This window comes from Portunus trituberculatus, chromosome 23 (assembly GCF_017591435.1).
Source record: "Portunus trituberculatus isolate SZX2019 chromosome 23, ASM1759143v1, whole genome shotgun sequence".
Taxonomy (NCBI): Eukaryota; Metazoa; Arthropoda; class Malacostraca; order Decapoda; family Portunidae; genus Portunus; species Portunus trituberculatus.
The window spans coordinates 32,501-55,000 of record NC_059277.1 but is presented as its reverse complement, the minus strand read 5'-3'; the positions used below and the strand labels follow the sequence as shown (position 1 = coordinate 55,000).

Genomic DNA, 22,500 nt, shown 5'->3' with positions numbered 1-22,500 from the left:
GTGTGTGTGTGTGTGTGTGTGTGTGTGTGTGTGTGTGTGTGTGACTCGTTGCCTCGTTCTCTCTCTCTCTCTCTCTCTCTCTCTCTCTCTCTCTCTCTCTCTCTCTCTCTCTCTCTCTCTCTCTCTCTCTCTCTCTCTCTCTCTCTCTCTTTTTTTTTTTTTTTTTTTTTAAACATAATTTATACAGAAGAACATGTACCCAAAGGCGCACTGTCGTGTGCTACCTATTCTAAGGGTACTACAATCTATTTCTCTACAATATTTACAAGACTTAAAAATAGATAATATACAAGATGGTCAGCATGTAAATGGAGCACTGTTCTTTTCACTTCACTAGCACTATTCACGCACTGCACTACACTGAGTGTCACGTCACAAAGAGTGTCAGAGGAGTTGGCAGTGTCTGTCTCCACTTATGTGCCATCAGTTTGACACTGTGTGTGTTCATCTCCTGGACGTGAGGCACCGCGGCCGTGAACAAGTTCCACATCCTGGAGACGCGTCCTGCGAAGGTGCGTTGATGCTGACACCCGTGGGATCGCGGCACCTCTACGGCGTCACCACCATTGAGCACCGTTCTCGTGCTCCGTGCGGTGACTCTCAGAGGATGACGCAGCCCTGCCAGATGTGGCACTCTTTGCACCTGTGCCTTATGGAACACTACGATTGCCGCCACATCTCTGCGGTGTTCCAGTGAATCAAGGGACGCTCAGGCTCTGGGTGAGGTGGTATTGCAGCATCTACTAGCCGTATGGCGCGGCGTTGGATGCTGTCCAGTCTCCTTCTGTGTGTGGCGGCACAGGACATCCAGGAGAGAGCTGCGTACTCAAGGTGGGGCCGCACCTGTGCCTTGTACAGCAGCAGTCTCCCTTCCTGTCGAGGAAACTGGCGATCCTTCTGAGAGCGGAGATCCTGTGAGAGGCTTTCTTGGCAATGGATTTGACATGGCTGTCAAACCTCAGCCCTCGATCCACCTCCACTCCAAGTATCTTGACGTCATCTTGGAGTGGGAGAGCAGCAGCGCCAAAAGACAACTTTCCTGCCATTGCTGCCATGGCGGCTGGGGACCGAGAGACAACCATTGCCTGTGTCTTCTCCGGCGCGAATGTCACTTGCCAGCGAGCACCCCACTCCTCTATCACTCGTAGCTGCTGATTGATGGCCTCAGCAGCCCGCCCACTGTCCTGGCGTGGATAGGTATAGGAGAGGGTGCAGTCATCAGCATAGGCCTTGACTCCTGGCAGTAGCTGGAGAAGATCATCCACGTAGATATTCCACAGGAGTGGGCCAAGAATTGAACCCTGTGGCACTGATGCCTCCACAGGCAGGGACTCAGATGTTTGCCCGTTGACAACCACCTTGAGGCTTCTGTCCTGCAGGTAATTTCCCAGGAGTCGTAGCAAGCCACCCTGGATGCCTTTAGCACGAAGCTTTTCCAGTAATCCGTTGTGCCATACTTTATCAAAAGCTCCAGCTATGTCCAAAGCAACCACTATAGTGTCCTTGCCGTCGTCGAGGGCGTCCTGCCACTGCCTGGTGAGAAGCATCATTAGGTCGGAGGTTGACCTTCCAGGTCTGAACCCAAACTGTTGGTCTGAGAGGAGGGCATTGTCCTTGAGATGGCTACACACCACCTCTGCCACGACCCTCTCAAACACTTTACCCACCACTGACAACAGGGATATGGGTCTGTAGTTTTTTGGGTCCGTCCTGGAGCTTTTTGTGTACGGAACTACTCGAGCCTCCTTCCACACTGAAGGCCAGACGTTTTCCCGTACACAAGTTGTGAAGACTTGGGTGAGAGGGCAGCCAGTTCCTGGGAGCATCGCTTCAGCAGGTGCGGGCTGATGTCATCAGGGCCGGTAGCTTTCTGTGTGTCCAGCCCCGCAATAATCGCTTCACCTGCTGATGCGTCACCTCCACCATGGTGACAGTCTTCTCACATTGCTGGACCAGCTGAGGCGGTGGCTGCTGTGGATTCCCCACCTTCATTTTTCCAGCAAACAAGGAAGCCAGCAACTGTGCCCTCTCCTTACTGCTGGTGGCGACAGTACCGTCCTGCTTGCTGAGGGAGGGATGGATTCTTGGTGGCCAGTTCCTGTTTGTCCTTAACAAGGGACCACCAAGTTTTGTTTCCTACGCCAGTGCCACACAGTTTCCGGCGCAGGCTTTCCTCCCACTTTTTTAAGGCCCACTTGCTGGTTACCACCATCCTCCTGCATGCAGCCCTATGCAAGTCCTTGTTGCGCCGAGTCGGGTTCCTCTTGTAGCGGAGCCAGGCAGCATACTTTGCCTCAGCAGCAACACGGCAACGGTAGCCAAACCATGGCTGATCCGTCGGTCTGGTGGTGTATTCCCTGTGTGGGACGTGGCGTCTCTGGAGGGCGAGAAGGTGAGAGGTGAGTGCAAGTGCTTCACTCTCTGCTCCTCCCTGTAGCAGAGTGGCCCATGGGGTGTGGGTCAGGTCGCGGCGCAGGAAGCCCAGTCTGCTTTGTTCCACAGCCAGATGGTGCGGGTGGTGGCCTCGTCCCGAGCCACGCCCACTTCCAGCTGTGTCAGTACAGCGTGATGATCAGAGCTGCCCACGAGCCCCAGCTGATGACACTGAAGCTTGTCCTCCTGGTAGTCTGAGATGACAGGGTCTAATGTCCCTCCTCGTTCATGTGTGGGGAAGGTGACATGATCTGTCAGACCCTGCACCTCAGGAGATTCTCGTAGGCGTCTCTTTCCAGGTGGTGATTGAGATCCCCCACAATCAGCACGTGGCTGCAGCTGTGTGCCATCATCAGGTTGTCTAAAGTCTCAGTCAGGTACAGGAGTACATCATCTCCATCAGATGGATTGTCTTCAACTTGCTACTTTATTACTAATCCTCTTCCTCCTCCTCCTCCTCCTCCTCCTCCTCCTCCTCCTCCTGTTTTTCTTTTAACTTTCCTCTTCTTTCTCTAACCTAATCCTCGTAATTCTCTCTCTCTCTCTCTCTCTCTCTCTCTCTCTCTCTCTCTCTCTCTCTCTCTCTCTCTCTCTCTCTCTCTTTCTCATTTACTCCTTCCTTTTTTCTTCCCTCCTCGCTTCATCCCCCTTCATCCACATCCTCATTAACTCTTTCCTCCCTATTCTCCTTCCTCCTTCATTTCCTGCTCCATCCTTCTTCCTTCCTAACCGACCTGCCATTGTAGGATTCGCGAGACGAGAAGAGACAAGAAAGATCTCTCTCATTCATCAAGACGAGAGGATCTGATGGGAGGAAGTGGCGTTGCGTGGCTTGGCGGCGTTGCGATCTTGTTATTGTTGCCAGTTGGTGTGAGTTACGAGGGGCGCGTGGGGAGGGAAAGGAAAGGGAGGCCCGGAGGGAACATTGGAGGGGGAAAGTGTGCGGCTGCTAGGAAGAGAATGGTAAAGGAAAAGTGTACTAGTATGGAAGACTGAGAGGAAAGTAATGTGTTTTTTGAAGCGTGTTGTTTTGTGGGTGTTTTTCAAAAGGTAGCAGGAATTAAATCGAGTTCTCAAAGGTGTTTTTTGTTTTCTTAATCCGGGTTCCCAAGAGTGTTTGTTTGTTTGGCGTCATGTTTGTAGAAAGTTTGGTAGGTACTGTTTTTGAAGCGTGTTGTTTTGGGAGTGTTCTCAAAAGTGGTAGGTACGATTAGCCGGGTTAAATGTGTTTTCTTTTCGTTTTTTCTCCTTTCTTTTCGTTTAATAGCATTGAGTACCTTACTTATATATCTTTATCGATCTATCTATCTATCTATCTATCTATCTATCTATATACCTATCTATCTATCATATTTGCAGAAAAGAGGAAATGATTTGAAAAACGTGTTGTCGAGTATTTTCAAAGGATACAAGAACAGCTAGACTCCTTCTCTTTATTTATTTTTTTTCGGGATAATGACGGAGAATACTTGACATACGATCGCTGGAACCACAAGACCATCGTGACTTACCAGTATACAACGAAAGTCTAAAAGTTACGGGGATCAAATAAGAAAGAAAAGAGAAGTGGAACAAGAACAGATGTAGTAGAGAGAAAATAAGGAGAGAAAAAATACTGATTATGAGACAAGAAATAACCGATAAAAAAAAAGATGTTCCCGCATTTAAACAAATAAGAGAAAAAAAACAAGAGAAGAAGATGTAACAGAGAAAATCAAGGAAAGAAACGATACTGATGAAAGCAAAAAACAAAAGAAAGCTAAGAAAAACACACCAATACCTGAATAACAACGCTAAACAAAACAAAAACCACATTCCCATTTAAATAAACAAGAGAAGAAAAAAGTAAAAGAAAAAGAGGAGAATGTAGAGAAAAAGAATACAAATAAGGAAAAAAAATATATAAATACCAGTAACAGAAAAGATAAAACTCAAATCAGTATCTCCCATTTAAGACAATACAAGCAAATAAAAAAGAAAGTAATGTGTATAATTTCCAAGGGTTAATTTGAAGGTTAAGACTGAAATTTCTCCACTAATGGGTGTGTTGGTGGGACTGCGCGCTGTGTGTGGGGTCTGGGAGAGGTGGGGCTAGGTGTAGCAGGTGGGTGTAGCAGGTGGGGAAAGGGAGTCAGATGGGGCCAGGTGGAAGTCTCGTTACCTTTTATTTAATGGGTATGGACAGAAAGAGAGAGAGAGAGAGAGAGAGAGAGAGAGAGAAATTTAGTGTGGGTACTTTTATACTATTTTATTATTCATTTAAACTATTATTATCGTTACCGCTACAACAACCACCGCAACATTAACAACAACAACAACAACAAAACTATTACTACTAGCATCACCATTACTACTACTACTACCTCTACTACTACTACTACCACTACTACTACTACTACTACAATTGCTGCTGCTGCTACTACTGCTACTACTACTACTACTACTACTACTACTACTACTACTACTACTACTACTACTACTACTACTACTACTACTACTACTACTACTGCTATCACCACTACCACCACCACTACGACTACTACTACTACTACTACTACTACTACTACTACTACTACTACTACTACTACTACTACTACAGGTAACGTGGTGAGTGTCTACAAACCAGTGCCGCCACCAAAGCCCTTCTGTGGATCAGCAGTGACTAACAACAGCAGCAGCAGCAGCAGCAGCGGTGGTGGTGGTGGTGGCGGCGGTGGCGGTGGAGGAGGCTCAGCAGGGGAGAATCAGCAGGACAGCAGGAGGCAAGAGCAGCAGGAAACAGCAGCATCTCTCCGGGAACAGCTGGCGAGTGTGACAGGTTAGTAAGCAGGAAGTGGTGTGTGTGTGTGTGTGTGTGTGTGTGTGATTCACATCGGTCGCCTGCTGGTCACCCAGCCAGTCTTCCCCATTACGGAGCGAGCTCAGAGCTCATAGACCGATCTTCGGGTAGGACTGAGACCACAACACACTCTACACACCGGGAAAGCGAGGTCACAACCCCTCCAGTTACATTCCGTACCTATTTACTGCTAGGTGAACAGGGGCCACACATTAAGAGACTTGTCCATTTGCCTCGCCGCTTACCGGGAATCGAACCCGGCCCTCTCGATTGTGAGTCGAGCGTGCTAACCACTACACTACGCGGTAGTGTGTGTGTGTGTGTGTGTGTGTGTGTGTGTGTGTGTGTGTGTGATTGCTTTTTCCCTTTCATCGTTATATTTCATGTCTGTACTTATCTATTTTTCGTTTTTTTCTCTATTATTTCTTTCTCTTCGTTTCTCATTCCTTCCTTTCATCCTTACCTCACTCATTCCTCCATCCTTTACTCCTTACTTTTTCTGTTTCACACATTTACTCTCTTCCTCACCCTTCACATTTCTCGATCTCATCCACTCTTTCCTCCATCCCCATTACTCTCTCATCTATTCATCCATTCCACACTTCTTTCTCCTGTCCACCGTCTTCCTTCACCCCTTCCTCTCACTGCCTCCCTCTTCGCCTTCAACAGGAACCCCACTACAGTCTGGCCTGCCCCCACTACTGCCCCACATCCTAGTGACTGACCAAGGCCACTTCCACACTCACTCCACAAAGTTTCCGGTAAGTGAGGAAGATTGGGAGTGAGGGTGTTGTCTAAGTGAGTAAGTATGGAAGTTCTCTCTCTCTCTCTCTCTCTCTCTCTCTCTCTCTCTCTCTCTCTCTCTCTCTCTAGTAATACGTTTTCTTCAGGTAGTGAATTTAATTGAAAGTGTCTAAAAATTCTAACATGGTTTTATATTATTCTCTCTCTCTCTCTCTCTCTCTCTCTCTCTCTCTCTCTCTCTCTCTCTCTCTCTCTCTCTCTCTCTCTCTCTCTCTCTCTCTCTCTCTCTCTCTCTCTCTAACACACTAACACCTCCTTCAGATCGAGTCTAAGGAGGAACCACCAAGCTTTCCTACCTCACCCTCTTGGCGTCCTACTCTTCGTCCTCCTCCACCCCTTCTCTCGGGCTCCTCCTCGCTGGGCAGGGGCATCAAGGGGCTCAGTGGGCTGGCAGGGATGGGCGTGGCTAAGGGTAGTACTCTCCCAAGGTCCATCACTGCGCCCACACCCGCACAGACACGTCCGCAGCACCACCATCACTCCCACTTGGTAAAGTTTTGAAGGGGGGTAGTTTATAAAGGTGTGGTGAGGTCTACGGCAGGCTTGGTATGATTTGCAGTGGTAGTGGTAGTAGTGGTTGTAGTGCTAGTAGTAGTAGTAGTAGTAGTAGTTGTTGTTGTTGTTGTTGTTGTTGTAGTAGTAGTTTTGTTTGAGGGTTGGTAAGAGTCAGGTTTAGGAACGTTCGTGATAGGAACATAGTAGTAGTAGTAGTAGTAGTAGTAGTAGTAGTAATAGTAGTATTTGTTGTTGTTTTTGTTGTTGTTGTTGTTGTTGTTGTTGTTGTTGTAGTGGTAGTGATAGCGATAGCAGTAGCAGCAGCAGTAGTAGTAGTACATAGTAGTAGTAATAGGAGTAGTAGTAGCAGTAGTAGTTTTGGTTGTTGTTGTTATTGTTGTTACAGTTTTTGTGTTTTCCTGAGAAGCATTGGTCAGTTAGTGCATATGTGGTAGTTTGTGAGAGAATTTCATAGTTTCAGTGGTACTATGTTTTCATTTATTTATCTTTTTTTTCGTTCACTCAGTAAAAGTTGAGAGAAAGTCATCCTTGTTTAAATGAAAACGGGATTCTTGGGAGAGAGTAGCAGTGTCTTGTAAGGCAAATAGGGAGAAGGCATCGTTTTAGTGGCAGTGCATGTTTTATCGAGTCGCTGAAAGGTGTGGTAGTTTCTGTTTTTCTGTGAGGTTGGTTTATCAAGTTTGTGTAAGTAAAAGAAAGAAGTTTTGAAAGAGATTCCTAGTGGCATATGTGTTAGTTTAGTGATGGGAAGGCATAGTGTTCGACGTGGTATAGTTGTTCATTTCATAGTTATAAGAGGGAATTGTAGTAGCAGCATTTTATAAGCTTGTAGTGGCTGAAATCTCTCATAGTGAAAGGAAGTTCTCGAAATGGAATTTTGATGTTAGTTAGTGGTGGGAAGACATAATGTTAGGCCTGGTACTCGTAGTTGGACTTTTCATAGTTTGTGAGAGAGGCAAGTAACAGTATTTAGAAAGCTTGTAGTGGCTTCAGTCTGTCAAAGGGAAAGGGAGTTCTTGAAAGGAAATTGTAGTGTCTATCGTGTTAGTGATGGAAAGGCATAGTGATAGACACGGTACAGTTGTTCGTTTCATAGTTTGTGAGAGAGACGAGTAACAGTATTTTGAAAAGCTTATAGTGAAGTTTGTCAGTGAAAGGAAATTCTCGAGAGAGAATTCTGGTGGCTCACGTGTTGTTAGTGCTGGGAATGCATAGTGTTAGACGTGGTAGTGAATCATTTGATAGTGAGAGAGACGTGTAGCAATTTGAAAACTTTAAGTAACAGGAACGAATGCATGGCAGTGTATGTGAAACGTGCAGTGGATTTTTCCTTGAGCTTATATATATATATATATATATATATATATATATATATATATATATATATATATATATATATATATATATATATATATATATATATATATATATATATATATATATATATATATATATATATATATATATATATATATATATATATATATATATATATATATATATATATATATATATATATATATTTTTTTTTTTTTTTTTTTTTTTTTTTAGACTTACTGTTGATCATATTCTCTCTCACGTAAAAAAAAAATGTAGTTTGGAAGTTTTGATCGCTGGGAACTAATGTTTGGTACTTAGATATGGTAGAAAGATTTGATGTGAGTGGTGATGGCAGCATGAAATCGTTTAACTGCAAGAAATAATATGTAACTTGTGATGAAAAAGTGGTAACAATAGCTTGAAAGATTTGTAGGACTAGAAATGAGTGTGCTGTAGTTTGTGAGAGACGTGTACTTATAGTTATGGTAGTGTGAAATTTTTTTTTTTCTATTTGTGTTATAGCCTATAGCGCTTGTAGGTATCACTGAAGAGTATGGGAAGCACTGTCTAACTTCCACCCATTAGTGGCGCAAGCAATTTTATTTACAAGTAGTACTAGTAATAAATATGTGATAACTTGAGAGACTAATGTACTTAAATTCATGGTAGTGTGAAAGGTTATAAGTATTGATTTAAGTGTGTAGTAGCCTGAAAGAGGGACACGTAAAGTAATTAGTAATGGTATTATGTACAGAAGCTTTCGAGAACAAGTGATAAGTGTGTGGTGGTTTCTGAGTGACTTTTATCGTCGTGGTAGTTTGGAAGCTTTCAATTGGCGGAAACAAGTGGGAAGTATTTTGTGTTGTTTGGGTGCTTGTCTTCTTGTGTCTATTAGTTGTTTAACTCTCTCACTGTGACATACAGCACAACTCACCACTAAAAGCAATGTATGGAACCTGTATAAGCAGCTACAAGAAAAATAATGAAAAAAATGGATTTTTTTTATTTTTCACTCTGTATAATGTTTGGTTATGGCTGTAAAACGATAATAATTGCCCCAGAGTAGTGAATGATTAAAAAAAAACATGTACTGTACCAATTACCAGTGAAAGAGTTGATTTACCTTCATGCTGTTGTTATCTATTTTTTTTTTCTTTTCATATTATAATCTCGTAGCGCCATTAACTAACTCTGATCTTGCTAACCCATTAACATTACTAAGTCTCCAGTTTCCTCCTCCTCAATAACGTCATAAGGAAAAGATTTGTATATATTCCTCTCAAGTTTCATTTTCTCGTATTATGTATGGTGTAAAGACCAGAAGTGTGTGTGTGTATGTGTGTGTGTGTGTGTGTGTGTGTGTGTGTGTGTGTGTGTGTGTGTGTGTGTGTGTGTGTGTGTGTGTGTGTGTGTGTGTGTGTGTGTGTCTGTGTGTGTGTGTGTGTGTTACAGTATCTTCAAACAGCTATGCACGTTGGTTGAATAAACTGATGAACATTTCCAGACCAACGGAGGAGGAGGAGGAGGTGGTGGTGGTGGTGGTGGTGGAGGAGGAGAGAGACCATCTACTCTCCACGGAGCGTCACATTCGCTTCTGTGACGGCATAGACAACCCTGGTCTGGTGGAGGACGCCGCGCACATGGTAAGTCCACACACACACACACACACACACACACACACACACACACACACACACACACACATACTAAACACTCACGCACCGTTCAGTGTATTAACCTTCAATTGTCTGTCTAGAGTTACCGCGCGGGTGCAGGAGGAGGCGGAGGCGGAGGCGGAGGAGGAGGAGGAGGAGGAGCAACAAGACCTCCTTCAGGTATCCCTCCTGAAGGCACACTGGCTGGCACACTCCCTTCACACCCACAGCAGCGCCCCTTCGAATCTCCCTTCCTCTCTCGTCCCTTCCGCAGTAGTTCTCATCAACAGTACCACCCCTCTACCTCCCAGCCCCTCCCAGTCAACTCTCAGCACCCTCAGTTGGCCTCCCACGGGTTGGTGTCTTCTCAGTATCCTCCCCAAGGCCCCCAGCACCTCCCCCCACCCTCCCAACACGCCACGGTGCCTCCATCCCAAACTGGCGCCTTCAATAGGGAGGCGTGGGCACGGAGCTCCCAGGGGCATCTCACGGTAAGACTTTTTATTTTAGGGATTTTAAGGGTTTCAACTTTGGTTATTTGTATCTATTCGTGTGTGTGTGTGTGTGTGTGTGTGTGTGTGTGTGTGTGTGTGTGTGTGTGTGTGTATATATATATATATATATATATATATATATATATATATATATATATATATATATATATATATATATATATATATATATATATATATATATATATATATATATATATATATATATATATATATATATATATATATATATATATATATGGTATCTTATGGTGAGGCATCTTATGGATTGTGAGGGCCGTTTTAGGGATTGTGAGGGCCGTGGCTTGCAATCTCTCTCTCTCTCTCTCTCTCTCTCTCTCTCTCTCTCTCTCTCTCTCTCTCTCTCTCTCTCTCTCTCTCTCTCTCTCTCTCTCTCTCTCTCTCCAATGTGGTTTAGATTTGATTGCTTGTGTTTTGTAGTGATGTGATAGAATTTTTTGTTCAATCTTTGGTGGCGGCGGTGCTTCGTTGCTGTAATGGTCTCTTTCTTTTCTCAGAGTCAAGAGATCTTTCTTCATTTCCACCCTCAGGACGTGGTTGAGCTCCACCCACCTCAGGGTCATCTACATCTCAACGGCCACGCCCCCACTCACCACCACGCCCCCACCTCCCCTCCCTCCTTCCCCCACAACGGCGTGACACATTCCCACCACGCCCATCATCACGCCCACCCCATCCCCAACAACCACGTGGAAGGGGCCCACAACCATCCGCCCGTCTCCCAGAACCAGCACAACGGCGAGGTGACGCCTGAGGAGTCCTCCGAGCGGCGGGAGGAAGTGCGGAAGGACGACAAATGGGGCTCCCTCACGCGGGGCCTCGCGGCGCGCAAGTATCAAAACTTCAAAGAGAAATTGACCAACAAATTCTCCCGGAGCGATAAACCCGAAGAGCGACCCGGCCAGCAGGGGGAGGCCAGGGGGGCTGGCACCGCCGTGCAGGCCACCACCACTCAGGAGTCGTCGCCCGCAGCCAGCAAACAGGAGGGCGGGGGGCAGGCTGGCGTGGCCCTGGACGGAAGCCGTGCTGCCAAGCTTAACACGAGCTTCCGCAAAGCTTTGCACCAAAGCTCCGGGAAGGACATGGCCACCGCCGAGACGATGCTGAACGGCCACCAGGAACACGGTGTCAGCGGCCAGCAGAGCAGTGGCAGCGGCGGCGTTGGAGTAGGCCTTCCCCCACACTACCCTCGCCCTGCCCCTGGGCGCCCTCCTGCAGCCCTGCCGCCGCAGTCTTCGCCGCCCCTGAGCCGCCCTGTAGATCACATTGGGCGCGGCCTGGCAAACAGAAGGTCAGGGTCATACCACCACCTGACACACCTACGGCAGGAGACGCCCGCGTGGCGCCCACATCACTACTCCGCCGACAACATTGCCGACGACCACGCCCTGCCCTCAGACCACACCTACTCCGGCCCGGCGCCAGGGGCGGGGCGGGGTCAGCCTGCTGGAGGGGAGGGCGGCTGCGGCGGCTCTGGTGGCTCCGACTCAGGGCGTGGGACAGCTGGGTCTGGCGGGGAGAGCCGTCCCGCCAACGCCCTGGACACCAGCCTGGACTCCGCCGCCTCGCAGCGACACGCTGGCCAGGGCCACTCCTCAGGTAACCTCAGGTGTTTTGCCGCGCCGCTCCTCACTCAGGACACACTGATCGCTGAGTATTTACACAAACCACACATAAATATTGTGAAATGTCTTTTAATCACAGCATTACCCCACAAAACAGCTGTTCTGTCACACCGGCGGTCATAACTCTTTGCCCCCGCTTTTCCCCATTCTCTTCCCCCCTCTAACCCGTGGCGTGACCAACCCACAGGGAATGACTCGGAGTGGGTGGACGTGACGGACGCGGAGCTGCAGCGGATCATGAAGCTCGGCGCGGAGGGGAAGAGTGGAGGCGGCGGCGGCGGGGGCGGCGGCGGTGTGGCGGGGCGGGAGTCACTGGCCGCCACCCCTCCACTTCCCCCTCTCTCCCCAGAGGCGACCCCTCAGTCCTCGCCCTCCAGGCACCGCAAACACGGCCTCTCCTACAGGTAAGGCGCCGCCACGCAGGAATTACGCCTGTTTGAGACGCAGCAGCAGGCAACCCTCGCCCTACACAACCGCACTTCCTTTGTTTTGCGGTGAACGTTTGATGAAATATTAAACATTTTTTCCGTATTGACTAAACATTTCTGAACATTTTTTCCGTTCAAAGTTGGTTCAGCGAAATCTATTCCGTTGTTCTTTTGTTTCCGAAATTATGTTAAAGAAAGCTTTATGAAACATTGTGAAGTAAAAATGTAAATGACTAAGCTGAGGGTCCCTTGTGTATGTGTGTGTGTGTGTGTGTGTGTGTGTGTGCGTGCGTGCGCCCGCGCTTTTGTTCGACCGCGCGCGGGTGTGTATTTGTGCATAGACTGTGAGATGTGATGTGAAGGCGCCCTCTCCTCACAGCTGCAATGGTCTCAACAAGCCTGACCTGCTGGAGGCCGCGGGGAGGAGGCGAGGAGGTGCTGGCCACGACTCCTCCCAGTCCACGCCGCGGCGGGAAGGAGGCACACAGGGGACCCACGGCCACCCGAGGTCAGTATTAGCTCGTTTTCTATTAGACTCGTAATTACTAACGCTTCACTCTCTCACCACTAAAACGGCAGTAGCAGCAGCAGCAGCATTATAGCATTGTTTTCCCTGCAATAACCGTTCTCTGTTGTCTCCTCAGCGGCAAGGGTAGTTCGGGCGGCAGCGGCGGTCACAAGAGTGCGGCGCCCCCAGGGAGTAGCTGGGCGCTTCGCAAGGAGGAGATGCGGCAGAGGAGCTCCTCCTTCGACTCTCACAGGCACAAGAATCGCATCAACCTAGGTGTGTGTGTGTGTGTGTGTGTGTGTGTGTGTGTGTGTGTGTGTGTGTGTGTGTGTGTGTGTGTGTGTATAATGTTAGTTTTCAACCTTTAAAACCTCATTTGTCTCATCATAACACTCAAAACATTGTAAAAATCTTGCCATACTCATCTTAAATATTCAAAGCACTCATTCTTCTTCCTATAATACTTCAAACACCTTAAAGACTTAATTTGTCTCATCCTAAACACTCCTCAACACCTTTAAAATTCACACTGGAACACAAGAACCTCACATCTCCCTCCCTGCTACAGATCCTACTGCTGGGGACCTGGAGGCAGGCGAGATCACCTCCACCACAGACGCCCTGGACTTGGACTCAATGTTGGATGGCGCCACGGAAGCCACGACAGACGATGAGGCGCTCTCAGCTTATGATCCTGACGTACACCTTATCAGAAAGCAGCTAGAGGGACTTGAGGGAATGTACTCTGAGGTGTGTGTGTGTGTGTGTGTGTGTGTGTGTGTGTGTGTGTGTGTGTGTGAAATTCACCACTGTCGTCTGCTGGTCACCCAGCCAGCCAGCCTATCACGGAGCGAGCTCAGAGGTCATAGACCGATCTTCGGGTAGGACTGTGACCACAACACACTCCACACACCAGAAAAGCGAGGCCACAACCCCTCGAGTTACATCCCGTACTTACTTGCTGCTATAGGTGAACAGGGGCTACACATTAACAGGCTCCCCCATTTGCCTCGTCGGGCCTGAGACTCGAACCCGGGCCTTTTCGGTTGTGAGCCGAGTGTGCTAACCACTACACTAATCGGTGTGCAATTCACCTCGGTTGCCTGCTGGTCACCCAGCCAGTCTTCCCCATTACGGAGCAAGCTCAGAGCTCATAGACCGATCTTCGGGTAAGACTGAGACCACAACACACTCCACACACCGGGAAAGCGAGGCCACAACCCCTCTAATTACATCCCGTACCTATTTACTGCTAGGTGAACAGGGGCCACACATTAAGAGACTTGCCCATTTGCCTCGCCGCTTACCGGGACTCGAACCCGGCCCTCTCGATTGTGAGTCGAGCTTGCTAACCACTACACTACTCGGTGTGTGTGTGTGTGTGTGTAATAAATAAATACATATGTATTCTTTTTCTTCAGGTTCTAAAGCTACTCGGGGGAAGGCGTGGCGGCAGGACAGTGTTAGGCGGAGGTGACCTGAAGAATTCCCGGCGGCGCCTCCACGGGTCTTTGTCCTCGCTGCCTTCCTCCGTCATGTCCTCCCGGCCCGGCAAGGACAGGAGGAAGGTGATTGATGACCGGGTGAGGAGGACAGCACGAGACAATAATGGCAGCAAGGTAAGGAAGAATAGCAGGAGGAAGAACTAAAAGAGGAAAACAGTTACGATTTTATTCATTTATTTGTTTATCTATTGTAAGAGGGACACTGGCCTAGGGAAACTAAAAGAACAAAGAAAAGTTCACTGGTGTCAGATAAAAAAATATCCTAAAATGGAAAATTAGTATCTTGAAACTCCCTCTTCAAAGAGCTCAAGTCATAGGAAGGAGGAAATACAAAAGCCGGCAGGGAGTTTCAATATTTTTTTTTTTTTCCAAAGAAAGGAATAATTGAGAATACTGGTTAGCTTTAGCGTTTCTTTTAAGAGGGAGGTATCGAGGCATTTGCTCCCTAATTTTGGCTGACACTTTTCCTATGTAGAGCCAGCATTCAAGTGGGCCTTTTTTCCAGTCTTTTTTTTTTTTTGGTTGGCTGTCTTCCCTACATAAGAAAAAAAAAGTTAGAGTGATAGACAAAAGAGGAGTGAAAGCAGAAAGTCTTGTGCAGCGACGCCACAGGAGGAGGGAGGCATACAGTCAGCAAATTGAGAAAGCAGTTGGCGTGAAAGTAGCGGTAAAAGATACCAAGAGATGTAACATTGCGGCTGAAGACAGAAATAAACTCACTTCTAATTTTCTCCATTTTTTTTTTTTTTTTTTTTTTTTTTTGTTACAGAATATCCACAAGCGCTTTCAGAGACTGGAGAGCCACGTGGTGACCTTAGCACGAAGTGTGGCTCACCTTAGTTCGGAGATGCGCACCCAGCACCTCATGTTCCAGGTGAGTGGAGGAGCGTGCCTGGCGAGGCTGACGGAGGCTGAGGAAAGTACTGACAGGAGCAGCAATACAGGCTGTCCTTTTACTGATTTTATACCTTATTGCACATAAATCAAGTTAGGTAGAGACAAACTGTTTTGGTTTTTACTATTTGAACCTGTGATAAAGCTTTACTCTAACTGGATTCCCTTTTTATGTCGATTGATTATCCCTCTTTACTTAGAAAATGATAATACAGTTACACTCATTAATATTACCTGACATATTCCTTTCTACAGGAAATCGAGAGTATACGAGCGGAGATTGCAGGCTTGCGAAGTGGAGGAGGGGGAGGAGGTGGGGTCATGTCCACTGGAGCGGCGGGATCACCAGCAAGGGTGGGCGGTCACGTATCCTGGGAGTCCTTCAGGGCAGGCATCCCAGGCCTGTCCAACCCCGGCAGGGTGAAGAAGCTTACCCAGTTCTTCGGAGACGAGCCGCCCCTCGTCAGGATCTTCCTCAGGAAATTGGGATACGAGGTGAGGCGGAGAAAGAGGACGCAGAGAGGAAGAGAAGGATGGACGTGGTGAGATGGAGGCAGGGAGGCAAGGATGGATGGGATGAGACAGGAGAAAAGGATGGGTGACGTGAGATGGATGGAGGGAGAGAAGGATGATGGGGTGAGACGGATGCAGGGAGAGAATGACGGGTGATGTGAGAATGAGGGAGGAAGAGGAGGATGGGTGAGGTGAGACGGAGGGTGGGAAAGAAGGATGCAGGGCAAGATGGATGGAGGGAGAGATGTATGCAGGGTGAAACGCAAGAAAAGAAGGAATACTAGGCAGATAACACAATAGCACAAGGCTCCTGAGTGAATCTAAGCTACCCTAACTGTAACCTAACCTAAAACAATAACTAACTATTATAGAACCCTTAATCTAACCTATCCTAACTCTAACCTTGACACAAAAGAAAGTCGTCTAAATCTTGCCATCTTTTCTCACGTGGCAGAAATATGCGACGCTGTTCGAGCAGGAGAAGATTGGAATGCTGGAGCTGCCTTACCTGACCGAGGAACGCCTTCATAAGATAGGTATCCCCATGGGCCCCAGACTAAGGATCCTTCAAGAGGCGCAGGGACCCATTAGGAAGGAAGGGAACCTGAGTGTATATGTTGTGTAAATACCCACCTTCCTCTCTCACTTTCTCTGGTTACCGATAAGATTTTTTTCTTTTAGTCCTTCCTCTCTCTTTGCTCAATTCAGTACTGTCATGTGTCTGTGTTACTCGAGGCATGTCTGTCGCTCGTCTGTTCACCACCATTCACTGTATTACGAATGGTGAATATTGTACAGTGTTTATTTTATTGGAATGGTGTGTTATTGGTGTGTTTCAAAGACTCGTCGTTTTCTTTGCTTCATAAAGAATTGGTGAAGTGTGGTTCGCTACGAGTGAATGTTGGAAGAAACAGTATTTTTGCTTTAATCAGTGGAAGCAATTCCGCCCCCAAAAAAAAAAAAAAAGTGTTGAGCGAGTTTACTGAAATTTGTTCTTGAAAAAACATGTAGTTGATAGACGAGGAAAACTCAATAATTATGACAATTCTCCTTGAACAAAGTGAGTTTTTTATGTAATGTACCAAGACTTCAGTGATTTTAAAATGGAAAACATGAACGCACATTAGTAAACAGTGTACTTGTGAATGAGATACAAGTAAACAGTTTATTTATAAATGTGTAAAGTGGAAAACACGAGTAAATAATCCGCTAGACAGAGACACAGACAGACAGGCACGAGACATATCACAGCCAAGTGTTCACTCTAGCGTGTACGATCCTTCCATGAATTCTTGAAGTCACTGCCAGAACCATATACTGAAACATTTCTGTGCCGCACCGCCGCTACTTTCAAAAGGCTCTTCTTGAAGTGACAAGGGTTTTTAGGAGTGTTTCAAAAGTGTCTAATTGAAGTGACAAGGATTTTTAAGTGTTTCGAAAAGATCAACTTAAAATGACAGGATTTTTTTAGGAGTGTCTCAAAAGGCTTTAACTGGTGACAAATTTTTTTTCTTTTTAACTCAAAAGGCTCTAGTTGAAGTGACAAGGTGTTTTTAAACTTAAATGGCTTTTGTTGAAGTGACAGGATTTTTCATGAGTGCCTCCAGAGAGTCTAGTTGAAATGACACGGATTTTCAGGAGCATTTTTATGGTTCTAGTGACAGATTAATAAGATTTCTAGATACATTATTACCAGGAGAAACATTCTTAGAAACCAGCTAATCGTTACTATGGTGTTTGAAAATAGTTGGGGTGAGAGAACAGAGCGTTTTTTCTATACAGGTCTGAGTTGCACGTGGCAGGGATTCATCATATAAGCTAACTGGCCAAAGTTCATAGCGTAGCCGAGGTGTCTGGCGCGCTGAGCCGAGTCTCAGCCGACCCGCCCACACAGGAGGAGGAGGAGGACCAGCTTAGACCCTATTCTCAAACACCTATGCGCTGCACCTCCACTTCACTTAAAAGGCTCTTAGCAGTTGAAGTAATATGGGTTTTCAAGAGTGTTTTTATGGATCTAGTGAGATATTAACAAGATATCTACATGATTAACAGGAAAAAACACTCTTAGGAACCCGGTTAAGCATCACTGTGGTCTTTGAAAATAGTTATGATGTGAGAGCGAAGTGTTTTTGAATATGGGCTCCAGTATTGCCAAGCCAAAGATATTCCTTCTGGCCTAGACGCTTTCAAGAGCACCTGCCTTGAGTTGCGGTGCTTCTGTGCTTCCGTGGGGCTCTTTTAGTGTATTCAATATTGTGTCTTATGCGCAGGCGGTGGAGTATATGTATGCATTTTATTAAGTTGTGGTTAATCGTGGCTAGTTTTATATCAAAGGGCTGTCCAATGAAAAGAAATTGTGAATACTTGGTTTGATTCTATATTCACGTAATCTTCTTTTTTTTTTTTTTTTTGTTTTTGTAAGCGTAGCAAGAAATACGTTCTGAAACTTGTGTATGTGAGTGATATGTTAGTGGCGGTGTAACGCGAGAGGAAAGTATGGAAGAAATTACGGTATGATTGAGAAAGGGAAAACTGTGAAGGAAGGTGAAGCAGGGTTGTAGGGATGAAATATGGAAAAACTGTGAACATGGTTTGAAGGAAGGAAGGAAGAACTGTATGAAATAAGAGGAGAAACATGAAATAAAGAAAGACATCTGTGAATTGGAGACGATGACATGATTTGAAATGAGAAAGAGAAAGAAGTAGAAAAAAAACTGAAGTGGGGAAGAGAAAAAGTAAAAAAGTAGAGGAAAATATGATATAATGAAGAGAAAACAGTGATGAGAGAAAAATTAACTTGACTTAGTATATTTTATCAAACAAGCCATTGAGAGTCAGCATTACGGGATGGATGCCTTGAGGCGAGAAGACTGTGACTCATTTCCCTTGCTTTTCTTCTCTTCCTTCCTCCTTTATTGCTCCTTACCACCCTTTCTATTTGTTCCATTTATGTGCACCCACTTGTTTTCCCATCATGTCTCTCCAATATTATTCCTCCCCTCTTTCCTCTTTACAACCCGGCGCCTTATGACTTGTGGCGCCTGACCTCAATCACTCACTCTTCACGAGCCACGGGTCTAACTTTTCCCTGTTCCGTTCCGCCCTCCGTCCTCCACCCTCTCTTCTGGCAGCAGAGTGTAGCGAGTTAAGGAGGCTTGCGGTGTGATGCTGCGACGGGACTCAAGTTTCATTTTCTTTGTTTAAGTACTATTGGGACTATAATTACGGCTTTTTTTATTTTCTTTTTCGTTTTTTTTTTTTTTTTTTCATCGACCTCAAACTTTTCTTTTTTCTTTATATGGTTTTGCACGTATATATATATTAGTGTATTTTTTATATATATATATTTTTTTATATATATATATATATATATATATATATATATATATATATATATATATATGGTTTTGCACGTATAAGAATTAGTGTTTTTTTTTTTTTCGTATCTATATGCTCAAGTCTTGCTAATTTAACTCTTACCAATGGAATTGTTTATTACGTTTTCTATTTTCTTTTATTTTTATTTCATGGAGGTTTTACTTTCTTGATTATACATGTTTATTTTTTCTTTAGTCACGTTTATTTATTTATTTTTCTTTAGTCTCGTTATCATAATCTAGGTTTCGTCTCCTTCCATGTGACAGAATTACAATGCCCAATTTTTTCTCTCACTGTTTTTATCTGTTGTCTCGAATCCAACTAATGTATTTATATTCGTGAATTGTGACTTACTTCATGTTCTCGCATCAAACGAAAGAAAAGACGAAATGATAATCTGTCATTGATCAAAGATTGCTTGGAGAAAGTTTTTTTTTTTTTCTCTCCCACTGATTTCCATAAAGTTTTGTATCTATACAGTCATTCCTAGTTAATGCATTTGTGATTCAGTTCATTTCCATGCACTGAGCAAAAGGAAAGGCAAATTTTTCATGTCACTGGTCACGGAATGCTTGGAAACAGTTAGGTGGTGTGTTTGGGCAGTTCGGTGAAGTATTCTTACGGTGCCGCGGCAGCTGTGTGTGTGTGTGTGTGTGTGTGTGTGTGTGTGTGTGTGTATAGTGTACATAGTTCTTATATTTAATGACAGCGTCTCTCTTTGTCAGGTAGCCTATGTGTAAAGATCGTTCGTGTCTTTTGTATGAATTATATATAAAGAGGTAAAAGTGAAATGGTTGTAATGTTTATCCTATGAGTACCTCGTGTGGTGTTGGTGAGGTGATGTGAGGAGTGCTTGGAAGGGAGTGCTTTCATTAACTTCTTGTCAATGATAATGCTCAACATAGTCAAAAAGTTCGACTATCGGTTCTGAAGCATTAATATGACGATAAGGCTTGTTAAGTAGTCCAACTAGTAATTATTTCCTGCACATTTAAGAAAGTGTTGTGCATTAGATTTCCTTTCCTCTCTATATCATATGTTTTTGTTAGAGTTACGAGATGTCTGTCAAAATTCTAGGCGACGAAGGTTCAGAGATCTACAATAACCAATAATATAGTTCCAGATGTGTAGCTACCAGAGATTCCTGCACTGACCTGTGGTGGCAAACAGGGACTGACAACAGTAACGTCCTTATTACAGAGTTAGTTTGTGACTGGGTCCGTGTGAGTAATGGTTGGCGATGAAAGTTCTAACCCACATATTTGTTGCATACTTGTTAATGATAATGCTTATGTACAACTGAGAAGAAAATCATATAGACTCAGTATGCTCAAACGGTAATTACTTCCTGCATATCAAAGTAATGCTCTTCAACAAAAAGTAATCATGTGGTGTGTTCGTGTGATGAGTGTTCTATTCGATGCATTTGTTGTACGTATTATTTATGTTTACGCGTCACTGGAGGAGAAACATATATTAGGAATCAATAATCTCGTTGGCCTTGAAGCATCACTTAAGATGAATTTACTCGTCAAATTTCGTTATAAGAAGTCTTGTGTTGATATTCGTGTAGGGAGTGCTTAATGATATGTGTTCTATTACACATATTTACTGCATTTGTTTTCGGCAATGATTACGTATAAGTGAAGAAAAATCATAAAGAATCAATAAGAACGACTTTTGGCCAAAAATGAATCAATGAATCATTTATTGTTTCTTGCACATCAAGATAATTTCCTCAACAAAAACAAAAAGTAATGTTATGCTGTTTTTATCAACTAACACCTGTGTTAAAATTACTAAAAGCTAGACAATATAGAAATCAAAGTTTAGGTGATGCAAAGAACAGAAAGGAGTTCGAGTGTTCGAGACCACTAAAAAATCGAAACCACTTGAACAAGAACTATATGATGCTGCCCGCAGCCCGCTCCCATGCCAGACGGAAGTGTGCAGAGAAGAGGTTATGTGATCAGCCCGAAGTAACTCTGCTCTGGCATCTAAAGTTCCTTACCGCAACTTGGATATGGAGTAACATCTTTGTGGTCCTAGAGAAATCTCTTCTGCCTCACAAGCTCGAGCAAATACCACTCAAAAGTCTGAGTCTGTGGTAATTTGGCGGCCATCACCATAGTGTCACTATTCTTTGGTAATGTAGGCAGCACTGCAGCTCTCTTTACTGCAACTCCCTCCCACTCCCAGGTAAGCACACTTGGTCAAACTCTGATTTTGAATTTGAAGATATGCTCTTTATATGTATAGGTGTACTTGTATGGTAAGAGAAGGCAGCCAGGTGGAGGGGGGTGAAGGTGGGAAGCAATTTGGGGAGCAATAGGGAGGGGATGTGATGTCAGTGGTCTGCCTGGAGGTGTTTTCCTACAAGTCACAGCTCGTTTGATATTTATGTAAGATCAAAATGCCTCTGTTCTGCGTGTTCCATGTGGGGGCTGGAATTGGGAAATGAATGATGGTTCAATTTTAGGTGTGAGGCGCGGGTGTACGACGACCGGTTTGTTTGGGAGTCAGGGAGTCTGTGTGAGGCATTTACGTCATCTGAATAGAAAGTAAGGCCTACGGGTATTATTCCAGTGTTTCACCACATTCCATTAGGTGTTTTTTTTTACCCACCTCATGAGATAGAGCTCCTCATTACGAGTATTTTGAATCCCATATTTATAATAGCGATACCGAATTTAAAAGATTTAATCGTATTTTTGGCGATCTCCCGAGTGAATAGAACAGGCAGAGTCTTTGACAGAGGCAGACTGGCAGCGGCCAGCGTGCGGGCCAACATTAGTGACTCGTTTTGTTTGAGCTATTGTTTCCGCTGATTGGTTACTTCCGTTTGAAAGTGAACCGGCGGCCAATGAAAAAAAAAAAATTATTTATTCAATCAATCACGGTGGCCTTGAGGCTCGCGGTATGAATTTGAATTCAGTTTGAGGCAAGATGTCCCACTGTGCAGGTTGTGAACTGCATTACTTCAAAGTTATCGCTGAGTTTTTCGAGGACTCTGCTAAATCCGTACAGTTTTTACGTGATCACGGCGTTCTACCTACTGTGGTGCAGTGTCCTACTTGTCACCGAGACTGTACGTACAGGGAAGTGTTTTTTTACCCACCTCATGAGATAGAGCTCCTCATTACGAGTATTTTGAATCCCATATTTATAAGGCGCAACCTATTTATGATGGCGATACCGAATTTAAAAGATTTAATCGTATTTTTGGCGGTTAGGTTAGGTTGGGTTGGGTTGGGTTAGGTTTGGGGAGTGATAAAAAAAAAAAAAAACTGGGTGATTTGCGCCAAAAACAAGTGTTAGATTAATTAAAAGCAAGCCGAAATCTACCAGAAAAAATTAGTTTCGTCCAGAAAAAGGTGGTGAAACTGGAAATTTACCGGCCGTATACGTACACTTGGGTTCCTGCTGTGCTTCATGTTGATCAATTCTTTATTTATAATGTGTAGTTCTATTCTGTAATATTTGCATGTAGCTACTTCTATTGCGTGGCTTTACCTTGGTTACGTCTTGTCGATTACATTCTCATTGGTT

At 44.9% G+C, this 22,500-nt stretch overlaps 1 protein-coding gene across 1 annotated transcript in view; it reads left to right on the top strand.

Moving 5' to 3' along the window:
• Window positions 1-18,327, top strand: part of LOC123507607 — a 78,905-nt gene extending 60,578 nt beyond the window's left edge. Inside the window, exons 4-18 of the mRNA XM_045260620.1 lie at window positions 5,033-5,251; window positions 5,942-6,033; window positions 6,338-6,565; window positions 8,837-8,859; window positions 9,417-9,555; window positions 9,669-10,058; window positions 10,598-11,699; window positions 11,913-12,129; window positions 12,533-12,661; window positions 12,798-12,937; window positions 13,230-13,411; window positions 14,083-14,280; window positions 14,936-15,040; window positions 15,316-15,555; window positions 16,028-18,327. Of these exons, the coding sequence (XP_045116555.1) occupies window positions 5,033-5,251; window positions 5,942-6,033; window positions 6,338-6,565; window positions 8,837-8,859; window positions 9,417-9,555; window positions 9,669-10,058; window positions 10,598-11,699; window positions 11,913-12,129; window positions 12,533-12,661; window positions 12,798-12,937; window positions 13,230-13,411; window positions 14,083-14,280; window positions 14,936-15,040; window positions 15,316-15,555; window positions 16,028-16,198 (3,575 nt within the window). The 3' untranslated portion in view covers window positions 16,199-18,327. The remainder of the gene's footprint in view (window positions 1-5,032; window positions 5,252-5,941; window positions 6,034-6,337; window positions 6,566-8,836; window positions 8,860-9,416; window positions 9,556-9,668; window positions 10,059-10,597; window positions 11,700-11,912; window positions 12,130-12,532; window positions 12,662-12,797; window positions 12,938-13,229; window positions 13,412-14,082; window positions 14,281-14,935; window positions 15,041-15,315; window positions 15,556-16,027) is intronic.
• The last annotated feature ends 4,173 nt before the right edge of the window (window positions 18,328-22,500 follow it).